The sequence below is a fragment of the Plectropomus leopardus genome, chromosome 14 (genome assembly GCF_026936395.1).
Source record: "Plectropomus leopardus strain MGB_pleo_1.0 chromosome 14, ASM2693639v1, whole genome shotgun sequence".
Classification (NCBI taxonomy): Eukaryota; Metazoa; Chordata; class Actinopteri; order Perciformes; family Serranidae; genus Plectropomus; species Plectropomus leopardus.
The window spans coordinates 10,921,529-10,941,957 of NC_142189.1; the positions used below are offsets into that span (position 1 = coordinate 10,921,529).

The 20,429-nt window shown below is 40.7% G+C and overlaps 1 protein-coding gene across 1 annotated transcript; it reads left to right on the forward strand.

The window, feature by feature from the left end:
• The first annotated feature begins 10,947 nt into the window (after positions 1 to 10,947).
• slc35g2a (solute carrier family 35 member G2a) lies at positions 10,948 to 17,559 on the forward strand. The gene is made up of 2 exons (XM_042501187.2): positions 10,948 to 11,259; positions 15,777 to 17,559. The coding sequence occupies exon 2, from the start codon at positions 15,803 to 15,805 to the stop codon at positions 17,159 to 17,161; it is 1,359 nt and encodes a 452-aa protein (XP_042357121.2). The 5' UTR covers positions 10,948 to 11,259; positions 15,777 to 15,802; the 3' UTR covers positions 17,162 to 17,559.
• The last annotated feature ends 2,870 nt before the right edge of the window (positions 17,560 to 20,429 follow it).

Here is a 20,429-nt window from a genome sequence, read left to right on the forward strand (position 1 = left end):
TGTATTTCAGACTTACAGATCTGTTCTGTTTTTGCTGAGTATTCACTTCTACACACATCCAAATGTCACATTCACACATGATAACCTTTCTGAAGCCATTTGGGCAAAAAAGGTGTTTATTTTGTTTCGACATTGATGTGACATGTATGAAAAAGGGGTTTGGGGGTCTCAATGTCCTGCATTCTGGTTAATTTTATGGACCAATTTGTGCCTTTTTTGTATCAATTTATGATGCGAATGTCTTTAAGATAAGATAAGATAAACTTTATTATTGGAAATTTGTCTTGGGCAAGAATGCCACTCAAAACTGCAGTCACATTACCCTCCAGAAACAATATACATCCACCTGACACAACAGAGAGACAAAACAAAATAAAACAAAACAAAAAAATCAAACAGTCACAAGGGTTGACTATTAGTATTGCACCAGCCCAATGACATTGCATCAGCCCCTGAATACAGACATTGCACTGCATATGCATTGCACCTACTCCAAGAGAAAAACGACATACTCTAGAACAACAAGAGGTAAAGAAATAAGTGAAAATATAATTTCTGCAAGAATAATAAAAACAATAAAATACTTGGATAAATAAATAAGAACATCAGTGGTAAAACCTTTAAATTTTTAATTTTGTCCAATAAAAGTCACTTTCATGTATCTATTGGGGCACCAAATGCATAAATATTCTAAATATTGAGAGGGACGTGTCCCCTGCGTTCCACTGGAAATCTGTACCTGCGTGGTTGAGTGCTTTGCTAAAGGCCACTTCAATAAAAGTCTCAGTGATTCACGGCTGCTGTCTACAACTCCTCAGCAAAAATAATTCACATTTATGTTGTCTTGAGGTTCTCCACTGATCTCTATAATAAAAAAAACATCTTTTCTCAAATCTTGTTTTACTGAGAAGTCAGAGCTCAAGCGAAGAGAGAGAGCAACACTGGAAAAAGCAAGTATTTTTCTCTCAGATCAGTTCAGCAGGTCAGAGGCTTGCCCACACAGTGTGCCACCTTGTTGCCTTTTCAGTTTATTTAGCGGGTTACATGGTTCACTGAAGCTGGAAGAAAAAGTCAAAGTTTCTACTCGAGGAATCCAATCCTCCTGTTGCAAAAAACATCCTCCTCCAGAGCAAATTATACTGCGTGCAGCAGCAAAGATAGTGTGCTCAGTTCTTAGATTACAAGCATTAGAAAAAGATGTAGGAAAGTGGGTCAGAACAGCAGCACGCAGAGATTAGCATCATGTCTTTGTCCAGAAAAACACTAAAATGAATTACATCAGTGCCAGAAATTGTAATTTTGCAAGGCTGGAGGAGGATCTGCTGCCTGTCAGAGAACGACTAACCAGATGCCAAAACATCTCTTTCTGCAGCAATCTTTGGCATGCAATTATTATTACAATATTTCATTTACATAGTTTATTTACACTTCACATGTAACCAGCTGAACATGCATTTTGTCTCTGCCGGATAAGGACATCATATTGCATTTTAACACATCTACCTATTCCATTTCTGAAATTTTACATATTAGATTATACATTGTAATGTAGCAAAATGCATATATATTTTAATATTTTTGCACACTTTACAGACTTAGTGCATTATATTTTTATTATTAAGATTTTAAACACTAGTGCTAAATAATTTTGCACAATGTTTTATTTTTATTTCTATTTTTTCCCCTTTTATTTCGATATTTACATACTTATTATTTTAATACTCTTATTTCTACTTAATTCTCTATGCTGTAGTCTACATCAGAGTGACTGTAATGCATCATATTTTTACCCTAGGGATCAATAATGAATTTATGATTCTGATTCTGCTGTCAATACACCGCTTTTTAGATCAGCAATACTCCTATTGTACCCTCTGGCTGCTGACCCATATTATGAGGGGATAAATGTAGGATATCATGACTGTCATTGATCTCATTTACTCACATTGGCTCACAGCAGTGATGCTGTGTGAATAAACAAAGATTCACGAACAGATAAATAATATATTCGCAAATATGGGTCCATAACTTTGCGTATTTATCCCCCTACATTGCTCTGAGGCATGCTGCATTCTCTCCTCATTTAGATTTGTGCGATTACACAACCAATCCTTGAAACAAGCACACATATAAAACCACTTATGAGGTACGGTCTGGCTGTTTATCCTCTCGTCTTCTACATTTTTTTCTTTTTTTTCAACCAAATTCAGACAGACAAAAGGGGGCTGTGTCTGTGCAGGGTGTTGCATCATATTGCAGTGTTTTTCTGTGGGTTTTCACCTTTCCTATGGTCCAAAATCCTCAACTTGAACCATCTGAGCCTCTAAAACTCACTCTGCAGACACTCGCCCAGGTTAATCTCTCATAGACCTGCTCACAACGGCATTTCATTGAGACTGCACCTTACTTTTTAAGTATGCATGGTGCAGTGTTGGGTTACATAACCGGCAGACTTTCATGGGTGTCTGCATCGAAGCGTCTGGATCCATGTCAGTGTTCAGGTTGCCCCACTTTTGAGAGTTTTGAGGCTTTTTTTTGTGGTACACAGGCAAACACGGCCATGCGTGGATGCACAGACGCTCAATCACTGCATCTGCCATGATCTGAAAACTTTTCTCTGGGCTGTAACCATGGCAACAGAGGCTGCATCAGAGGAGCAAACCCTTTCAGACTGTCAAGGTAATCACAGGTTATCAGTCAAATAGCGAAGAGCGGTGACAAATCTTTGGGATAGCTCTGATGACGGCTCATTTCAAACCTTGTCTCTTCATTTAGGCTCATTTGATGTGTTATGAAATAAAGGTCTGTTTTATTCTTCGTCTCATCTCTGAGGCTGTTTACTAACAGATAGGTTTTTACGTTGCTGTTCCATGCCTGTTCTATTTTTAATTCCCTCTGACCTTGCTTGCAGCGTTTTCACTCCCAAGGTTTTTTTTTCACCGTTTGACACCCTGCTTCTGACTCTTCATGTCTCTCTTGCCTCACCCCCTCCCCTCTCCTCCCTCCTCCCCTTTCTCTTCCCTTCCACCACTGTGGTAATGCAAAATGTATGAGAGGTGGAGTGCTATACAGCTGGCTGGGGACAAAATAGTCTATCACAACCTCACTTGTGAACCAGGTAGTGGTGGACTGTAACTAAGTACATTTACACAAGTACTGTACTTTACTTAAGTATTTTCTTTCCATGCCACTTTAGACTTTTACTCCACTATATTTCATATTGTACTTTTTACTTCACGACATTTATCTGAACATTGTAGTTACTCTACACATTAAGATTTTAGATAAAAACGTAAAAAGTGTTTATAAAATTCAATGTTTTTTTAAATAAATAAAATCACAATTTAGTTCATACAACTACAGCTGCAATATTAAGATGATTAATAAGTCAGCCGATCGACAGAAAATTAATGGCCAACTGTTTTTTGTTGGGGTTTTTTAAAATAATTTTGAGGCTTTTCGGGGGATTTTTTTCTATTACTTAAAATAACTTTACTTATTTTATTTTTCTTTTTTTCTGATCATTTCAAGTCTTTAAGTAAGTGTTTTTAAGTAATTTTGATGGGTTTGGGGGTGTTTCCTCTTTGCTTTTTTACAATTTTGAGTTTTGGGGTATTTTTGTAATTTATTTCAATAATTTTGAGTTTTCTTTAAGCTTTGGTATGTTTTGTTTGTTTTTTAAAGAATTTTTCTGCATTGGGTACTTAAACTTTGATTACTACAAGCATTAAGTACATTTTTCTGATTATACTTACTTATTTTTACTTGAGTAACATTCTCATTGCTGGAATTTTACTTGTAACAGAGTGCTTTCATGGGAATACATTTACTTAAGTGAGGGATCTGAATACTTCGTCCACCACTAGAATCAGGCAGTCGCTGTCTGTCACATCCACCTCCATCAGTGAAACACACACACAGATGGAAGTGGACACAGCCAAGGATTTTCTCTTTTTTTAACCGTAGAATGTGTGTGTGTCACACACCACCAGCCAAGGCTTCTAATTTCCAAACATCTTCATCTTATCTCCACCCTAGACTCTGCAGGGTCTTTTTTTATTTTCTTTTTGGACTCCTGTGTTCCTCCCCTCCACCGCGGAGGCCTGGTGATGAATGTGTCCTGTCTGTGGTTGCGGTTCGCTTATTTCTGCTCTCATCAGCTCCTGCTTTAATGAGAACAAGCGCTCAGACATTCAAGGACCCGAGCTTTGAATAATGACGTCCTGTTTATAGTTCATAAACACTGAACGCCCTAAACAGACCTCTTTAATAACCCTGAGACAGGGTGAGGAATTTCAATTGATGCCAACAGAAATCTATATCAATCAATACTTTCTGTTTATTTGATACAGAATTCACCAAACTGTTTATTAAACTGTTAAAGTGGAAGAATTGATGTCCATGAATGATAATATCTGACTGACAGACTGAGAATCATGATGCCTCCTGTGTCAGACAAGTGTGAAATTGGCACCAACCAACTGAAATGTGCTAATGTGTGTGAGTGAATGAGAAACAAGAATACATACGCTCTCAGGATTAAGGGTTCCAAAAATGTTCTTCCTAAAGGGCTCAGGTTCTACCTAGAACAATTTGCTTTTGAAGAACCATTTTCCGAAGAAAGTGTTTTTTGAGGGCACTCAATTTTCACTCAAAGAACCCTTCTTTGAAGAAAGCATTCTTTAGGGTTCTGTGGAAGACTTTCCTTTAAGAACCCTTTTCATCCCCAAAATATCCTTTTTCAAAGTGTTTTTCAAGGCTCTCTCAAAGTCTAAGGGTTCCATTAAGAACACTTTTCATCCAAAAAACCTTTTCTAGAGAAAATGTTCTTAAAAAGCTCTTTGTAAGACTAACTGTTCCATTAAGAACACTTTTCACCCTAACAACCTTTTTTGAAGAAAGAGTTCTTCAAGGGCTCTTTCTAAGACCACAGGTTCTATCAAGAACCATTTTAATCCATAAAAACCCTTTTTGAAGAAGGGCTTTTCAAGGGTTCTTTATTAGACCACCCCTAATGGAAGTGAGGGCTGCAGGACGTGGATCCCTTAATGCCAGGCTAAACTCAAACTAGGATTAGTGAAAGATCTAATTCAACTACTATTTTAGAGACCGTTGGGTGGGATGACCCCTGGGTAGATGAATCACTTAAAATATTTAAAGGGTTCTCAGAAGAAAGTTCTGGGTTGGTTCATGTAAAGATTCTGGATAGAACTGCAAGAAAGGGTTTTGAGTGGAGCTATTACACCATAGAAGGGATCTTATGAATTGTGATGACATCAGTGGGCGTGTCATTTTCTGCAGATTGGTAAAAGAGGATGGAGAATGTAAAAAATCAAGGCACTAAGAGAAAAATCATCAAAAAAAAAGAAAAAAATAGAACAAAAGTTTGCAGGTAGGCTAATCAGTGTGATCCTCTATCTTACTGTTAACTTCGGTTGTGCATTATGCAATGTCCTACATATAGAAAAAGCATCCTTGATCACTTGATTATGATCAAAACTGGTTGAAACACGCACCGAAGTTCCATGAGTCTTAAATAAACAATGCAAATCGATTAATAGGTCAAATTAACAATCAATTAATCATTATTTGAAAGAAATAAAAACTTTACTTATTTCAAACAATACAATACAAAACAATGCGTTTTATCCTCAGTCAAAGCTCACATGTTGCATATATTTTGACAGCATTTCATAGCCTGATTAATCGATTGAATTTCACATGTCCAGTTAAATTCTTAACGACCGATTAACAAAACAACGATTAATTGTTATCATCACTATTCTAGATACAACCTTCTAAAATGGTTTCTTTAAAAAGGTTCTACAAGGGATCAAACTGGGTTTTGCTATAGGGACAAGCCAAAGAACCCTATATGGTTCTAGATAGCACCTCTGTTTCAAGGAGCGTGTGTGTCTTTGAGAGACAGATTGAGGAAGATTGATTCATACAGAAAACACAGATGCAGCAGATAGTGGAAAATGAAAAACCCAAGTTTAGCTGCCTCCTTCGACATACTCCATAATTCATTTCATCCAGACCAGAGCTGCAGTGAGAGAGGCAGACTGCACGGAAAGCTTCTCGAGTTTGGTTCTCACATGTGCTTGAATTCATTAAAAACCTCTCTGCCTCTCCCATAACTCTCCCCGCATCCACCGTCTCCCTCTCCTCTCCACTACACCGCTCTCATCCCACCCATCCTTCCCCTCTTCCTCCCCGCTGTCAGCTCATCTCTGCTTCCTTTAGCATATCCTTATCACAGCGAGTCACCAACTCCTCCCCGGAGGCTGCACCTCCGAGTCTGGATACGATGAACCCATTAGCCAAAACCTGGCCTGCAGAGTAGTCGATGGGATTTAAACAGTGCCCTAAATAGCTGGGTCCGATGTACTCTTATTCACTGTAACCATGGAAACACTAGATATTCCTCCTCGTCCTCAGAGAAATAGCCTCAAGCAAATGCATGGGTGAGATAGAGAGAGAAAGATAGAGAGAGATAGAAAGAAAGAAAGAAAGAAAGAAAGAAAGAAAGAAAGAAAGAAAGATTATGTAGTCAGTTAAACTCTTGACCACCATGCATCTCTTCAAGCATCGTGGTCACTATAAAAACAACCCTGGGGACAGTAGACGAGGAAATTAACTTCCTCTAGCAGTGCTCCATGTGTCCATACTGAACTAATTTTTTAACTGCCAATTTGATATTTCAGGCCAACTGTGTCACATCACCCCAGCCACGTTGAATAAATAAACAGTACAAATTTAGAGTCTGACATGATATACATACAGCACTGTTTGTGATTTTTAAGGAGAGCAGGGCCCCAGAGAGTGAGATCAAATTCTGTTATGAATTAGATGAAGCACGGTGAGCTCTCAAAAAATATGCAAAAATGAACATCCATAATCCCTGTTGTATTTCAGCATGTTTCAACTGACACTTTTGAAAGCACTGTTGCATGGCAATATATTGTTCTTTGATAATGGACTTTAAATGGATGGCTTCATTTAATTAACATTAAATATTAAGTCATTTTTTCAGACTAAACCACATCTTTCAAAAGGAAAAAAAAGAGGTAGGAATAAATACACGTGTACCTCTTCTTACTCCTTTTCGAACATGTATCTAAATTAGCTTGAGTATATGTTTATTGAGATTGACACACAGGTTTCGTATAGGCCTTTTTAATGTCTTTTTGTTTTATTTATTGCACTTGGTCATAAGCCTTATTTGCTTTTATTTATCTGTTTTGGTTTATCTTTTGTTTTTACATATTTGAAATTAAGATTTGTTCATTCATTCAAGGTTCAAGGTACAAAGTAACTTTATTGTCATTTTTTTAAACGTAGTTTAAGAAGAAATCAAAATGTAAAGCCACAGTGCATATAGACTTACATTTCTCAACCCCGCGGCACTGCTGCAGCAACTTAAAGCTGCACTTATCAATATTTTCCCATCAATAATGGCTCAAATGACAGTGTGTAATGTGGAAGGGGTCACTTGCAGTGACCCACAATGAAATATCACATGACTCTGCAGCTCTCTTTAGGTCTATGGAGTATTTTGGCATCTTTAACACCAGCTTATTGTTGGTTTTGGTTTAGTATTGGTTTTATGGCCCGCAAATTTACTGTTTTGGTTCAGTGACACACTTAGACTGCATAAAAATATGGACATGGAAACACTTCACCATTGGTTTGTGGACTCCTATTTTGAATCCTCGAGTTCGACATTTTGGCTGTTGCCATCTTGATTTTTTTTTTTTTTTTTTTTTTGCCAGAACTGACCATTTTACGATAGGGGTGGAGGGTGTAGATAACCCTAAAAGCCATGACACACCAAGCCCATGTTGGGCCGACAGCGAGCGTCTGTGCCCCTTGTCGCCACGGTGTGTCCCATTTTTCAGCCCCGTTTGGTCTCACCAATCTTGTCAACATCATTGCAAGTTTTTTTATGGCCAAGTGTTCCAAAAAAAAACACCAACCCACTGTACACAATCTATTCAGCATCCACCCCATGCACCCATGCAATTAGTAAAGACCAAACCAGAGCTGAATGGGGAATTAATATTGGACTTACATTTGTTGGGTGGTCAGAGACCTAATTCCAAATGGATGCTAATATTGCTTTGTGTCTGCGTTATGTGTAATTAGGCGAGTGTTTGCGTGCTGCTACAGATGCCTAATTACAGCAATAGTCAATACTAGATAATTGTCTGCAGTTGAGATTATTCCTAATTGTTTGCAAGTGTAAAATGGTTCTGTTGACAGTGCTATCTACTGATATACCCTCATAACAGAGTAATTAGTGAAATCACCAAGTGTAATTGGTTGGCAAGGAAACCTGCCCACTCTCTCATTTGGATGCCACAGATATAGAAATAGAAAAACATGTAGCACAAAGACAGGTTGTTCTATAAAGTATTGCTGATTTCCAAATATCTGGGGCAATTAGGTGACATGAAGAGACGTCTTTTGCCTCATGGGAGAAGTCAGTCTCCCCTGGGAACACTGCCTCTTATTAAACAGTCCAACCCAACAACAGTGAACCAGGCAAAGGGTAATACAGCTCGAAATGTAGCAGAGCACACAAGTATCACAGGAACAAAAGGTCGAAGCAATTGCTGTCAGGTTGCAAAAAGATGAACGTGTGTGAGCATGTGCAGTGATGGTGAGTTCAACAGTGGAGGAGAAACTGGACCGAGCTCCTTCAACTTCTGCCTCCTTGTTATTTAATCTCTGCTCACTATTCTCACCACAACTGTCAGTATGATTAACACTCATATGCTGCTTTAACAGCCTCATCTTTTCAATGACAGTTCTCCGTGAGATTTTGGAACCATATTGCAGAGATTGAGCAACAAGAGCATCACTGAGGTCGGTCAGTGATGATGCCTGGTTTTCCCAGTTCATCCCAAAATAAAGGTTGGATGGAGTGGAAGTAAGTGCTCAGTGCAAGTCAGTCAAGTTTGTCCACACCAAACTGTGTCTTTAGAGACCCAGCTTTGTGCATGAGGATATATTGTCTCATTGAAACAGGAAAGAGCTTTCTTTAAACTGTTGCCACAAAGTTGGAAGCAGCATGCAGCGGAGCCACAAACGCTACAATATCTTTGTATACTGTAGCATTAGCATTAACACTGGAAACAACATGGCTGGATACCACCATGGTTAGATGATGTTATTTGGTTGAATTTAGATTGTGACAAAAATTCAATGTCAGGATGTCAAATGTCAATTTGATCTAGGAGGTTTCACTGGAAGCTGAATTATCCACAGAAGTCTCTTGCTCTTCAAAAATAATAAAAAAAACCCCACAAAAATGTAGACAGAAACACTCAGCAAAGCAATTTTACATTAGAAATAAGTGTAACTCTGGTGCTCATTGCAAATGGGCTTCTTTATATGATGGCTGATGCAAAACGGCAAAACGCCAAAAGACAAAACCCAAAAACATCCTATCTAGAGCCAGTGTTTGGATTGTCAGTTCTGGGCTACTGTGATTCTTATTTTCAGGTGATCACAAAAGAAAACAATTATATTATGATTTTGCCAATATACACTCCTAAATCCTAAACCCTGGACTCTTAAAGGCCCTGATATTGTAATTTAATTATTCACACACTAATTCGCAATTAATCAAATTACTACAAACCATACATATTAAAACAGAGACTTTAGGAGGCCTGGAGGCTCTAAGAGCACCAGGGCATAATGCCAAAAAATAGTATAAGAGAGAGAAAATAAAATGTTTTTCTATTCTTACAAGAGATGTAAAAGGACATTATTTAATAAAACAAGCACATTCACACACGTTACTGCCATATAAGGGACATTTATGTGATGGTACTGTTTATTAATCAGGTCACGATCCGCTGTCTCTTATTTCTCAGTTCAGTTCAATAGGTTTTATTGGCAGGACATTTGACATGCGTTACCAAAGCACAACTACGATTAAAACTGTGAAAACATGGATGCTTCACCCACAGGGTCAAAGACCCAGTGACCTTGACCTTTGACCTCCAACTACCAGATTCTAATCAATTAATTCTTGAGCCCAAGTGGATGTTTGTGTCAAATTTATGGAAACTCCACGGCCATTTTCCAACATTACATTCACGATAATGAGATGTGTGCAAGGTCACAGTGACTTTGACTTTTGAACACTAAATTCTAAACAGCTCATTGTTAAGTCAGAGTAAATGTCTGTGTCAAATATAGAAAACATAAATCAATAAAAGCGTTTTTGAGATATCATGTTCTCCAGAATGACATGCATGCAAGGTTACTACGACCTTGGACCACCAAAATCTGATCAGTTCATCTTTAAGTCTACTTAAAGGTTTGTGCCAAATTTGAAGGAATTCCCTTAGGGTGTTCCTGAGATATTGCATTCACAAGAATGAGACTGATGAGGTCACAGTGACCTTGACCTTTGACCTCTGACCACCAAAATCTCATTAGCTTATTGTTGCGTCCAAGTGAACGTTTGCACAAAATTTGAAGAAATCTCCTTGAGGTGTTGTTGCTGGCGCAGAGGCATAAAAATAAACAAAAAAAGCTTAAATCCCATGGAGTAGAGTTAATAGAGTAAATAAAAAGGCAGAGTGTGAGTTGTGAGGCGATGAACTCCAGCTGTTATGTGTTGTTGTGTCAGTTGTCTCTTACACTGTGACATACACTAACATATCTTGCTGCTTCTATGGCGTTAACGCTATTCTCTTCAAGATGTTGAATGAATCGAGTCAAAATTTGGGAGTTTACATGACATGTTTGTAATTCTCTCTCTATCGCTCTCTCTCTCTCTCTCTCACACACACACACACACACACACACGCACAAACACACTGGGGTGACAGATAACATACAATGATCTTGGGGACAGAGTGTTGGTGCTCAGGATGTCACGCATGCTCAGACGTCATGATCACCCCCCCGCCCCTCTCTGTGGACACACTGAGGAGGAGCATCTGTATTAGTGCTCAGAGCGTGATGGACGGGCAGCAGGTCGCCATAAAACACACATTTTCCTCCCGCAGAGTGAAGTGAGGTGACCGCAGGGTCTGGCCGGGCGGAGCGCTTCGTGGTGCCCTTGAGGAGACTTTTGACTGCCGCAGGAGGAAGAGGAGGAAAGAATAGTAAAAAAAGGAGGAGAACAAATGGCCAAGAGGAGGTGATGGAGCTGTGGAGATGTTCTGTAAATGACTGAGGCTGACCGAGAGTGAAAATCAACCCGGCAGGATCCGCTGGTTTGCGGGAAAGCAGGTGAGTTGAGGCGGAGGAGGCTGTGAATAACCCACCCGCTGCTTTACTATTGATCGGACCGCATTATGCAATAGCGCGAAATTACAGCAGGTCGCTAATTAGGGAAAGTGTCTGAGGACTCAGCCGGGGTTCATTGATTGAGGGTGCGCATGCAGAGTGAGAGCGAGCGCGCGCCTCTCTCCATTCAAGAATTCGTCATGGGTCACGGGTCGGGCTGTCATAGTAGGTTACGGCATCATACATGCACATGCTGTTTGGTGGACGTTTAAAATGAATCTCACTGTGTGACATAGACGAGGATCGGACCAGCGTCTCTGCAGGTGCGGGAGTCGTACAGAGCGGATACCAGCAGAGATTTGTTGTTTTATGATGTAAAACGACTGTTTAATTGGATCTTACAACACATGCGGCACAACCCCTCTGTTACCTCCATGTGTGCGCGCGCGTGTTAATGCGTGCGTGTGTGTATATGTGTGTGTGTGTCTCTGTGTGTATGTGTGTCTCAACCCTCTGGCGTCACAGGGACGCATCACGAACGAACCTTGATAACCTTGAAAATAACATATCCCTTCACACATTCATTGAACACATGACTTTACATAATAACACACAATAACCATTTAACACTTATATCGATATCATGCATTTAAACCCCCAAAACCTTGGAAATTGGACTGATTGGCAAGAAAAACTGACTGGGGGGGATTATTACATAATTCCAAAAACGAGGAAAAATGTCTGGAAAACTATATCTATATTCTCTTTTTATTTAAAATTCTCTTATTCTCTTAAAAAGTGAGTTTTTCTTGGCATTTCTTGAAATATTTTTTTCTTGTTATTTTCAAGGAATTTTCTTGTAAGATTTTTTACAAATTTCTGACCAATTTCTTGCTTGTTGCCCTCTTCCTTGTTTTTTTTTTTTTTTTTCAAATAAATCAAGTCAATTTGCTCAGGTTTCATTGGAAAAAAAACTCTTTCTCACTCACACACACTCACACATACATAATATATATTTACCTCCAAAATTAAACAGAATTTATACAATGCACTATATTAGCTCTAGTAAGTCTTACTTTGAATAAATAAGCGATAACAGCTGCATAATGCTTTTAAGCTGTTAAATTATTAACAGTATAGTGGTGACTGACCTATTAACAGTCCATATAAAGATGCTGTGGCTTTACAAATATAGTAGACGATGCTTGTAAATACACCAGGAGGATGGCATATAGTTTATTTTTTCTGCCAGACTTAATCAGAGGAGCACTCTCTAAAAACTCAAATGTTACCTGCTGCCATCCTCACACTGTGCAGATTTAGTGTTTCCTACTAGCGGCTCACTTTAGGATTGTGTAAGGTGTGAAACAAGCTTTTTAGAATAGCAGCAGCGGCACTGCAGAGGCAGGCTGCATCACCCAGATCATTAGAAATACTACTGACTGAGAAGCACATCCTGATCTCTTTATGCTCTTTGATAGAGCAGCAGATTAGGTTTCATGTAATCTTCAGTGGTAGAAATGACTGGATCTTCTTGCATGTGATCGGTGCAACTCATGCCTGTGGTTATTTTTTACTCTATTCAGAGAGCTGTGAAGTTGTGAAATCACGTTTCCTTCAACCCAGATTCATCATTTTATTGCAGGGCAAATTTACTTGCCGATTTGAGAAGGAATTAATTGAATTTCCTCAAAGTCCATGTTTTCAAAGAAAAGTATTCTATTTTAAATTAACACCTCAGGGGCTGTGCTAAGCACTCACAGCAAGACCCCTCTAGTTGTTGTAATTTGTAAAAGGGCAATTCAGGCTGATTCATGGGAATACTCCACATCTCCAGGGAGAGTAAAGGCCACGTAGCTAGCCACACATTCACAGCCTCCCCCTGTTTTTACCAAATCAAAGTGACTGCACCAACAACGTGAGAAACAGCAGAGAGCTACCAAAACTGCTGCCTTTATTTTCTCTGCCTGCTGGGGTCAAATAAATACTGAAATGCTGTTTTTGTCATCTGGTATGACGCACCTCTGCCATGCATGTATAGCAGTTATTATGGTTGGATGGTATTAAGATATAATTGTCATTTTTTAACAATTAGAGATTTTGCTATATGGTATTAGGTCACTGAATGCAATAAATGTAAATGATTGCTTTTTAGCAACACTGATGTGTTTTATATGATTTTTGCATCCATATGATGAAGTACATTTGTTTTTCAGGTGTTTAATTTGTGAGAATAGCCAAACAGACCTTGTTGTCTTGTTATTTTATCTCTTGATTTCCCAGAAAATGTACTCTATCATGTTATTTATTGATATGACATACAAGATTTAGAATGCTGTCAACAAGGGTTTTATCTGTGTGGTCCACTTCTAGTATTTGTGATGTATTCTTGTATTTTGCTCTATTATTGTGATTTATAGCCACTGACTTGGCTCCAAGCCCAGTCACCAGAAAAAAATGTTTGCATTATACTTTTCCGCAAATATGTTAAATTTGATTCATAAAGGTATATCAGCATTTGGACATAATATACACACTTTTGTCACTGGGATGGTAGATGGTGTGTCACCAAGGTGAGACACCTGCAAAACTATGGACCACTGCGGACACCCTGTATGACTAAGGACTAAACCAGGGTGCTTTTTTTTCTTTTTTTTTAATCATACCTGACTGTCTTTAGCAGCAAATTTTGGCATTTCCCAGAACCATTTCAGTCACAGAGCATCGTTGTTTTCACCAACACATTGTAATGCTCCTCAGCAGCATTTGAGCCTGAACCTGGGTATTTTTTCACTAACCTGTCCCTGCTTTTTGCTTTTTAACCACAACCAAGTGATTTTTGCACCTAAACCTAACCACACTTTCTCCACGGTGTTGTTGAGAAATATCAACTTTTAATGTATTTGTAATATACAAATACAGTACACCAGTAGTTTGCAGAAACACACAATACAAACATTTTTTCTGGCATTTGGCTTGTTGCTCTATAGGAATATGTACACTGTTGGGCAGTCCGTCCATTACTGTGGTCCAGTTAATAAAACTCCAGTAAAGAAAACTGTCAGATGGATTGGCGCAAAATTCAGTACAGACATTCATGTGTGCCTAATAATGCCACCTAACGAGGTCCCCTGACTTCTCCTCTTGCATTACCATGGGGTTAAATTTGTGTCCCAGTAGCTTTTGGATTTGTTCTTGTGTACCTCAGGATGAGTTGCAATCACTTTTGTGATCCCTTAACTTTTTATATTGCGCCATTGTCTTCAAAATTTTAATTTGTTTCAACTGTATTTTTGTAAACAAATATCTGCAAAACTAATGAAAATCCCATCAGCTCATCTGCATTTGGTGTTAAGTGCTAATTATCTGCTGTAAGCATGATAGTACACTGAAGTCAGATAGTGAACACGGGGCACATTATAACTGCAGAACATCAGCATAGCACTGTCTCTAAGTACAGCTTCACAGAGCTGCTAACATGGCTGTAGACTCTTAGCTTTGTCACTAAATTACATGTTTTGTGATTAAAGTGCTGGATTGAGTGTGTATAGCAATGAGTCAAATGAAGATGTGTTTCACCTGCTGCGTTTTGCTACGCAAATTACTGTTGAGTAATACTTTGGGGAAATAACTGAGCGCTGTGCTCCACATGCCTTTACATGAATAAACATTATGTCGTGGGAAAGTATTCCCCGCTCCCAGAGAAACCAGCAGACTGCTGAGCATTTTACAACCTGAAATGCAGCAGTGGGAGCGTGTGGTACAGCACCTGCATGGCCATATTGTTCTACCGCAGAGCGCCATCAGTCATAAGTTAGTCATCCGCGGAGCAGGACCTTGAAGGGGAAAGTTAAAGAGATGGAGAAATGAAAGGAATACAAGAGGGAGATGACTGAGAAAGAGGTAGATCAGATGAGATTTGGGGCACACAAGAGATTTATATGTAGGCCTACCTGTTTTTGTTACACAAAAACTGACATATTTAATATTTTAACAGACAGAGAGTATTAACAATGCTTTTATGTTTCCAATTTTCCAGTAGACAGGAAGGGAGAGAGACTGAGGGAGAAGAAAATTGTGTGAGACGGAGAGAGATAAAAGACAGATGAGGCAGGAAGCTCTTGCTTACGCAACTGTCATTGCCGACGATCTCTAACACCCGTTGAAGGTCATGTTATCCAAGAAAAGGTGCGATGATAGAGCTGTTAATCTGCCATAATGGCTCTGTATGATTCTGCTAATATGAACTCAGTGTGAACTTGTGTGAAAAAAGAAAAAAAACAATTAAACTAGTAATTGCTTAGAGGGGCAGAGCTTACGTACGTTCTCTGCCAAACACGCGGGGCATATGGGAAGATGTGAGTCACTGCTATTATTATCCTGGATATCAAAGATATATGAGATATCAAGCAGCATCCAAAAGAGGGATGGCGTGAGGGAGAAAGCAGAGAGAGGATGTGCAGGAGAGTAAAGTAAATCTTGTATTTGCCTCTAAAAGTGTCCTTTCTCTTCCCTCGCAGGTGTCTGTCATCACTTAACTTTTAAAATGGAGTCCACTCACCTCCTGAGCGGCTCAAAGAAACGAGTAAAGATCCACCCTCACACCGTCACAGCCAAATATGCCACACACACCCCCTACTCCCCTCAGCCTGGAGTACACACGCACTTCCCCCAGCCAGGGGACGAGGGCTACGATGACGCACCGTCGTTTGAGGACTTTGGCTCCTTCCTGGAGGAGACGTCAGACAAGAAACAGCTGACGGAGAGCAGGAGGTGGCGTCTGACGCTGTTTGGCTCCAAAGACAAGGACACAACTAACAGACCTCAGGCTGCTGCCGGGGGAGGAGACGGCAGTGAGGGGGGAGCCAGAGCAGCAAAGGCGTCTGGGAAAGGGGTCGGGGAACAGCTGGCCAGTTTCGGAGAGGCGTCTGTGTCTGCGTCACGGCTCACCTGGGTGGGGCTGCTTGGTGCGGCGTTGGCTCACGGCTGTTTGATTGTCCTGACCCGCCTGGCCTCTGAACGCTTCAGCCTGGGCCCCCTGTTTCTGCTCTTGGTTCGCTCCATCGTGCAGCTCCTCTCTGTGGCCGTACCACTGCACAGGGGGGAGAACCCTTTCGGACCAGAGGGATACCGTCTACGTCTGCTCTGTTATGGCGTTGCCTACTCTCTCTCCCTTTGCTGCGCCTACTCCTCCTTAACCTTCGTCTCTCCTGGAAACGCCACAGCAACCTGGCGCCTGGCCACCACGGCACTGTCAGCAACCCTGGCCTTCCTGCTCCTGGACGAGAGGCTCGGACTGGCTGATGGGATCACCTTAGCTGCTGGACTGTGCGGTTTGGGGCTTGTGTTGCTTCCCACAGCAGACGAGAGCAATTCTGATTCACCAACTGACCCGGTAGTGTTCTGGAGGGGCGCGTTTGGCTGGTCTCTGTCAGCTCTCGCAGGGCTGTGGATGGCTCTGGCGCTGGTCGGGTATCGCTCCCTGAAGGAGAGGGTGGGCGTGGGTACAGCTTTGTTCACAGTTAGCTGGACTGGCTGCCTGCTCGCCCCGGCCTCCTTGGCTCTGCTCCAAGAAGGCTGGTCCTGGCCGATGAGCGCCCCAGCTTGGGGCCTTGTCCTGGGCTTGGTTGCGTGCTCGGTGGCCGCGTTTCTGGGGATGATGCACGCCCTCACCCGACTCCACCCGGCTCTGGTCTCCGCCTCTCAGAGCTTGGAGATACCTGTCGCCATGCTGCTGCACCTGGCCATACTGCCACTGGCTCCAACTGCACCTGAGGTCGTCGGGAATGTGATGGTCATTCTGAGCGTCGCGTGGCTGGTGGCGATGAAGCTGCTACCGGCTCGTGGGGGAGCTCGGCGCCAAAGGGAGGAGTATGAAGAGATTCTGGACTCACCCATCAAATAGACCCGCCACTCCCTCCTTCACAGTTCCAGTGTACAAAGAGACTGCTAAATGTTTATTGAAGCTTCATCTATTTTGTATCGTCCTCTTTGCTTTTGAGAAAGTGCCAATATTGTGTTGTCTGTTATGGTGATTATGTGACGTGACATTAAAATCTCTCTGACAAACACAACGCATTCCTGAAGCCACTTGTAATCACCTCCTCAAGAGTGTGTGTGTGAGTGTATATTGGCTACATTTCACAAGAGTGTCATGTCAGTCACTTTAAGCAGCCAGCTGAGCATTGGCCAAGGATTGATGCCATCTATTCGGCTGCTGGCGAGAGAGAAAGAGCAGGAGACGGGAAGTAAGAGAGAGGAGCGAGACACACATTCAGAGGGAGATAAATGGGGCAGAGAGAGAGAAGATGATGGGATTGGCATACAGATAAGAAGCAGGAGAGAAAGGACGAGTGATGGCAAATGACGAAACGGAGATGAAAGACAAAGAAGCCGGGCAGAGAGCGAGGCTGATGGGTATTGTGCCATGTTTGGCCAGCTGGCTGATAAAAACACTGTTCAAAATGTACGGAGCAGTCATTACATCTAATAACTACCTGTCAGACACATAAACACTGTCACTTTTATTTTCCGGGTCTCTCCTCCTCTGTTTTCCCTGTCATTAGCCTCCTGCATTCCCTTTTTCCCTTTGTCTCTTTCTCTCTGTGTTAAAAAGGGACGAACGTGAGATGACATGAAAAAGCTTCCATTCACTAAAATCCCCCCTCACACTGCACAGATGGAGGCATTTAATAAAAACAAGTGCCGAGCAGAGTGTGTATGCACATGTTTGCGTGCATGCTGGAAACCATGGTGAAATGTGTGGTAGGAAGCTTTGACAAGAGATAGAACTATTATCCTGCATCTCGTTAGCTGTGACATTTAAGGAAAAGGCCAGAAACCTTTAGATCTCGCATCTTGCAGTTCTCCACCCAACTGCAGTTTTACAAGTAGAGGTGCAGGCTCACACGCATACACAGGCATGGGCACAAGCATACATTCATGTCATGGTTGTAAGCCTTTCATTAAGTGAAATTACTGATGTCAGTGGGCTGGCATAATTAAACTCACACGTGGTTCAAATGTTATTTGGTGCTATAATTTGCCAACTGCTGGAATTTAACTATGTTGACCCAGACTTTAAACACAAGCTTAAAGTCTGGGTGAAGTGATAATTAAAATGTGAGTTTGTCACATTGGAGAAAGATGTGTTATTAAACACGTGACCAAATTTGAATGACCAAAAAAATCGCGAAGTATGTAAAAGAAGGTCTCAAAATCATGAGACGAGAAGCATCATGTGCTAATGATGCCTCTCGATTTTATACTGCTACATTGTCAGAGGTGGGTTTATGCTGAGTGTAGCTCCATTGCATCATCGAGCTATGGTTTTAGGCCCGCCAAAAACATCTTAACACAGGAAAATGGTGAAAAACAGTCAACCGTCTAACAAGTCTGTACTATATAGTAAAGAGTCTTTGTCTTTGTTTTCAACAATCAGTTTCCAACATTTAGAATGTGTTTTGAAATCTCTGAATTCACTTTACCTGGACTGGGACAGTTCACCCCAGAATCAAAACTACATATTATTACTCTTACCCGTTGTGCAGTTTTTTTTAGTGCGAGTTGTTTAGTGTTGTAAATATATCGGCTGTAGAGACGTCTGCCGTCTCTCCAATATAATTGAACTAGAAGGGACTCAGCTTGTGGTGCTCAAAGCACCAAAAACTACACTTAAAAAGATCAACAGCAATTTCTCTTTCAAGAAATCATGACCAAATTACTCAAGATAATCCAAAGACCTTATGAGCAGTTTATGTAGGAACAATTTTATTTCTACAGAACTACACCCACCAACTGCATCACCACGCAGAAGGAACTGTGCATCTACTGCTAAATCACCTAGAACCACTGAGCTAGCTAATGTTACAGCTCAGCAGTGGAGGAAGTCATTAACATTTTACACTGTCTCTTGTCCATGAGTTGATGAACGCTCCCCTCTACATGGCGATACAGATGGTGGGTGTAGTATGGGTGAGAGAAAATAGTTCCTACATGAAAATGTTGGAACAAGGTCTGTGGATTATGTTGACTAAGTGGGTCATGATTTCTGGGAAGAGACATTGCTGTTGAGTTTTTCAAATACATTTTTTGGCGCTTTGAGCACCACAAGTCAAGTACCATCTAGTTTCACAATACTGGAGAGAGGGCAGACATCTGTACGGCTGATATGACCAATACTTGGCAACTTACTCTAGATTGATAAATAGCACTACAGGTAAGAGGAAGAATATGAATTTCAAACTTTTGGCTGAACTGTCCCTTTCAGGTACTTGTATTTTACTTGAAAACTTCCCTTTTATGACACTCAATACTTTTACTCTAAATTTTAGTTAAAAATATTGTAGTTTTAACTCCACTACCTTTATTTGACAACTTTAATTACAAGTTGTTCACATATCTCAAGTGATGCTGCAGAATTTACATACAAAACCTATGACCAGTTAATAAATGATTTTTTTATAGATTGAATTACACACACACACACACACACACACACACACACACACACACACACACACTGCTAAGTTAATTCATATGATGAAACAATAAACTTTAATATGTCACTGACTGGGGCCTTTCTGCAGCATAATGAGTATTTTCGCTTTTCACGCCAGCTTGCTGATAATACTTGGGAGAATTTTGACATTGTGGTGTTACACTTTTATTTAAATTAAGGACCTGAATACTTCTTCCATCACTGATGTCACCTCCTCCTCAGTTTTTATCTTTCTTTATCTGTCTCTGTTGCTACTTTCTCATTTGCCCAAAGTCTTCTCTATCTCTATGAAGACTCCCAAAACTCCCCTAAGACCATCATACAGAAACTGTGAAATATATGGAAAGTACCAGTCAACACAAACCACTGTGTGGTTTAAAAACAATAAATGAATGTGTGTGTGTGTGTGTGTGTGTGTGTGTGACTGCAGGAGGAAAGGGCGTCAGTGTATTAGCCCTGGCAGGGTTTTATAAATCATAAACACCCTGAGCATCGTAAGTCGTGGCCTCTTTGCATTCAGACACTCTTAAAGCAGCTAATGAGTGGGAGAGACCTGCCCAGAATTGTACATGATCCAAAACCTCTGACACACTTCCCTGCGGTTGTTGGTATCTGCAGACACCACCACAACTACACAAATAGCAAGGCAGTGGTGTAAACTCTGGCACGTACA

Bases quoted from the DNA above. Each gene is read 5' to 3' on its own strand.
- slc35g2a (XM_042501187.2), top strand. From the start codon at position 15,803: ATGGAGTCCACTCACCTCCTGAGCGGCTCAAAGAAACGAGTAAAGATC.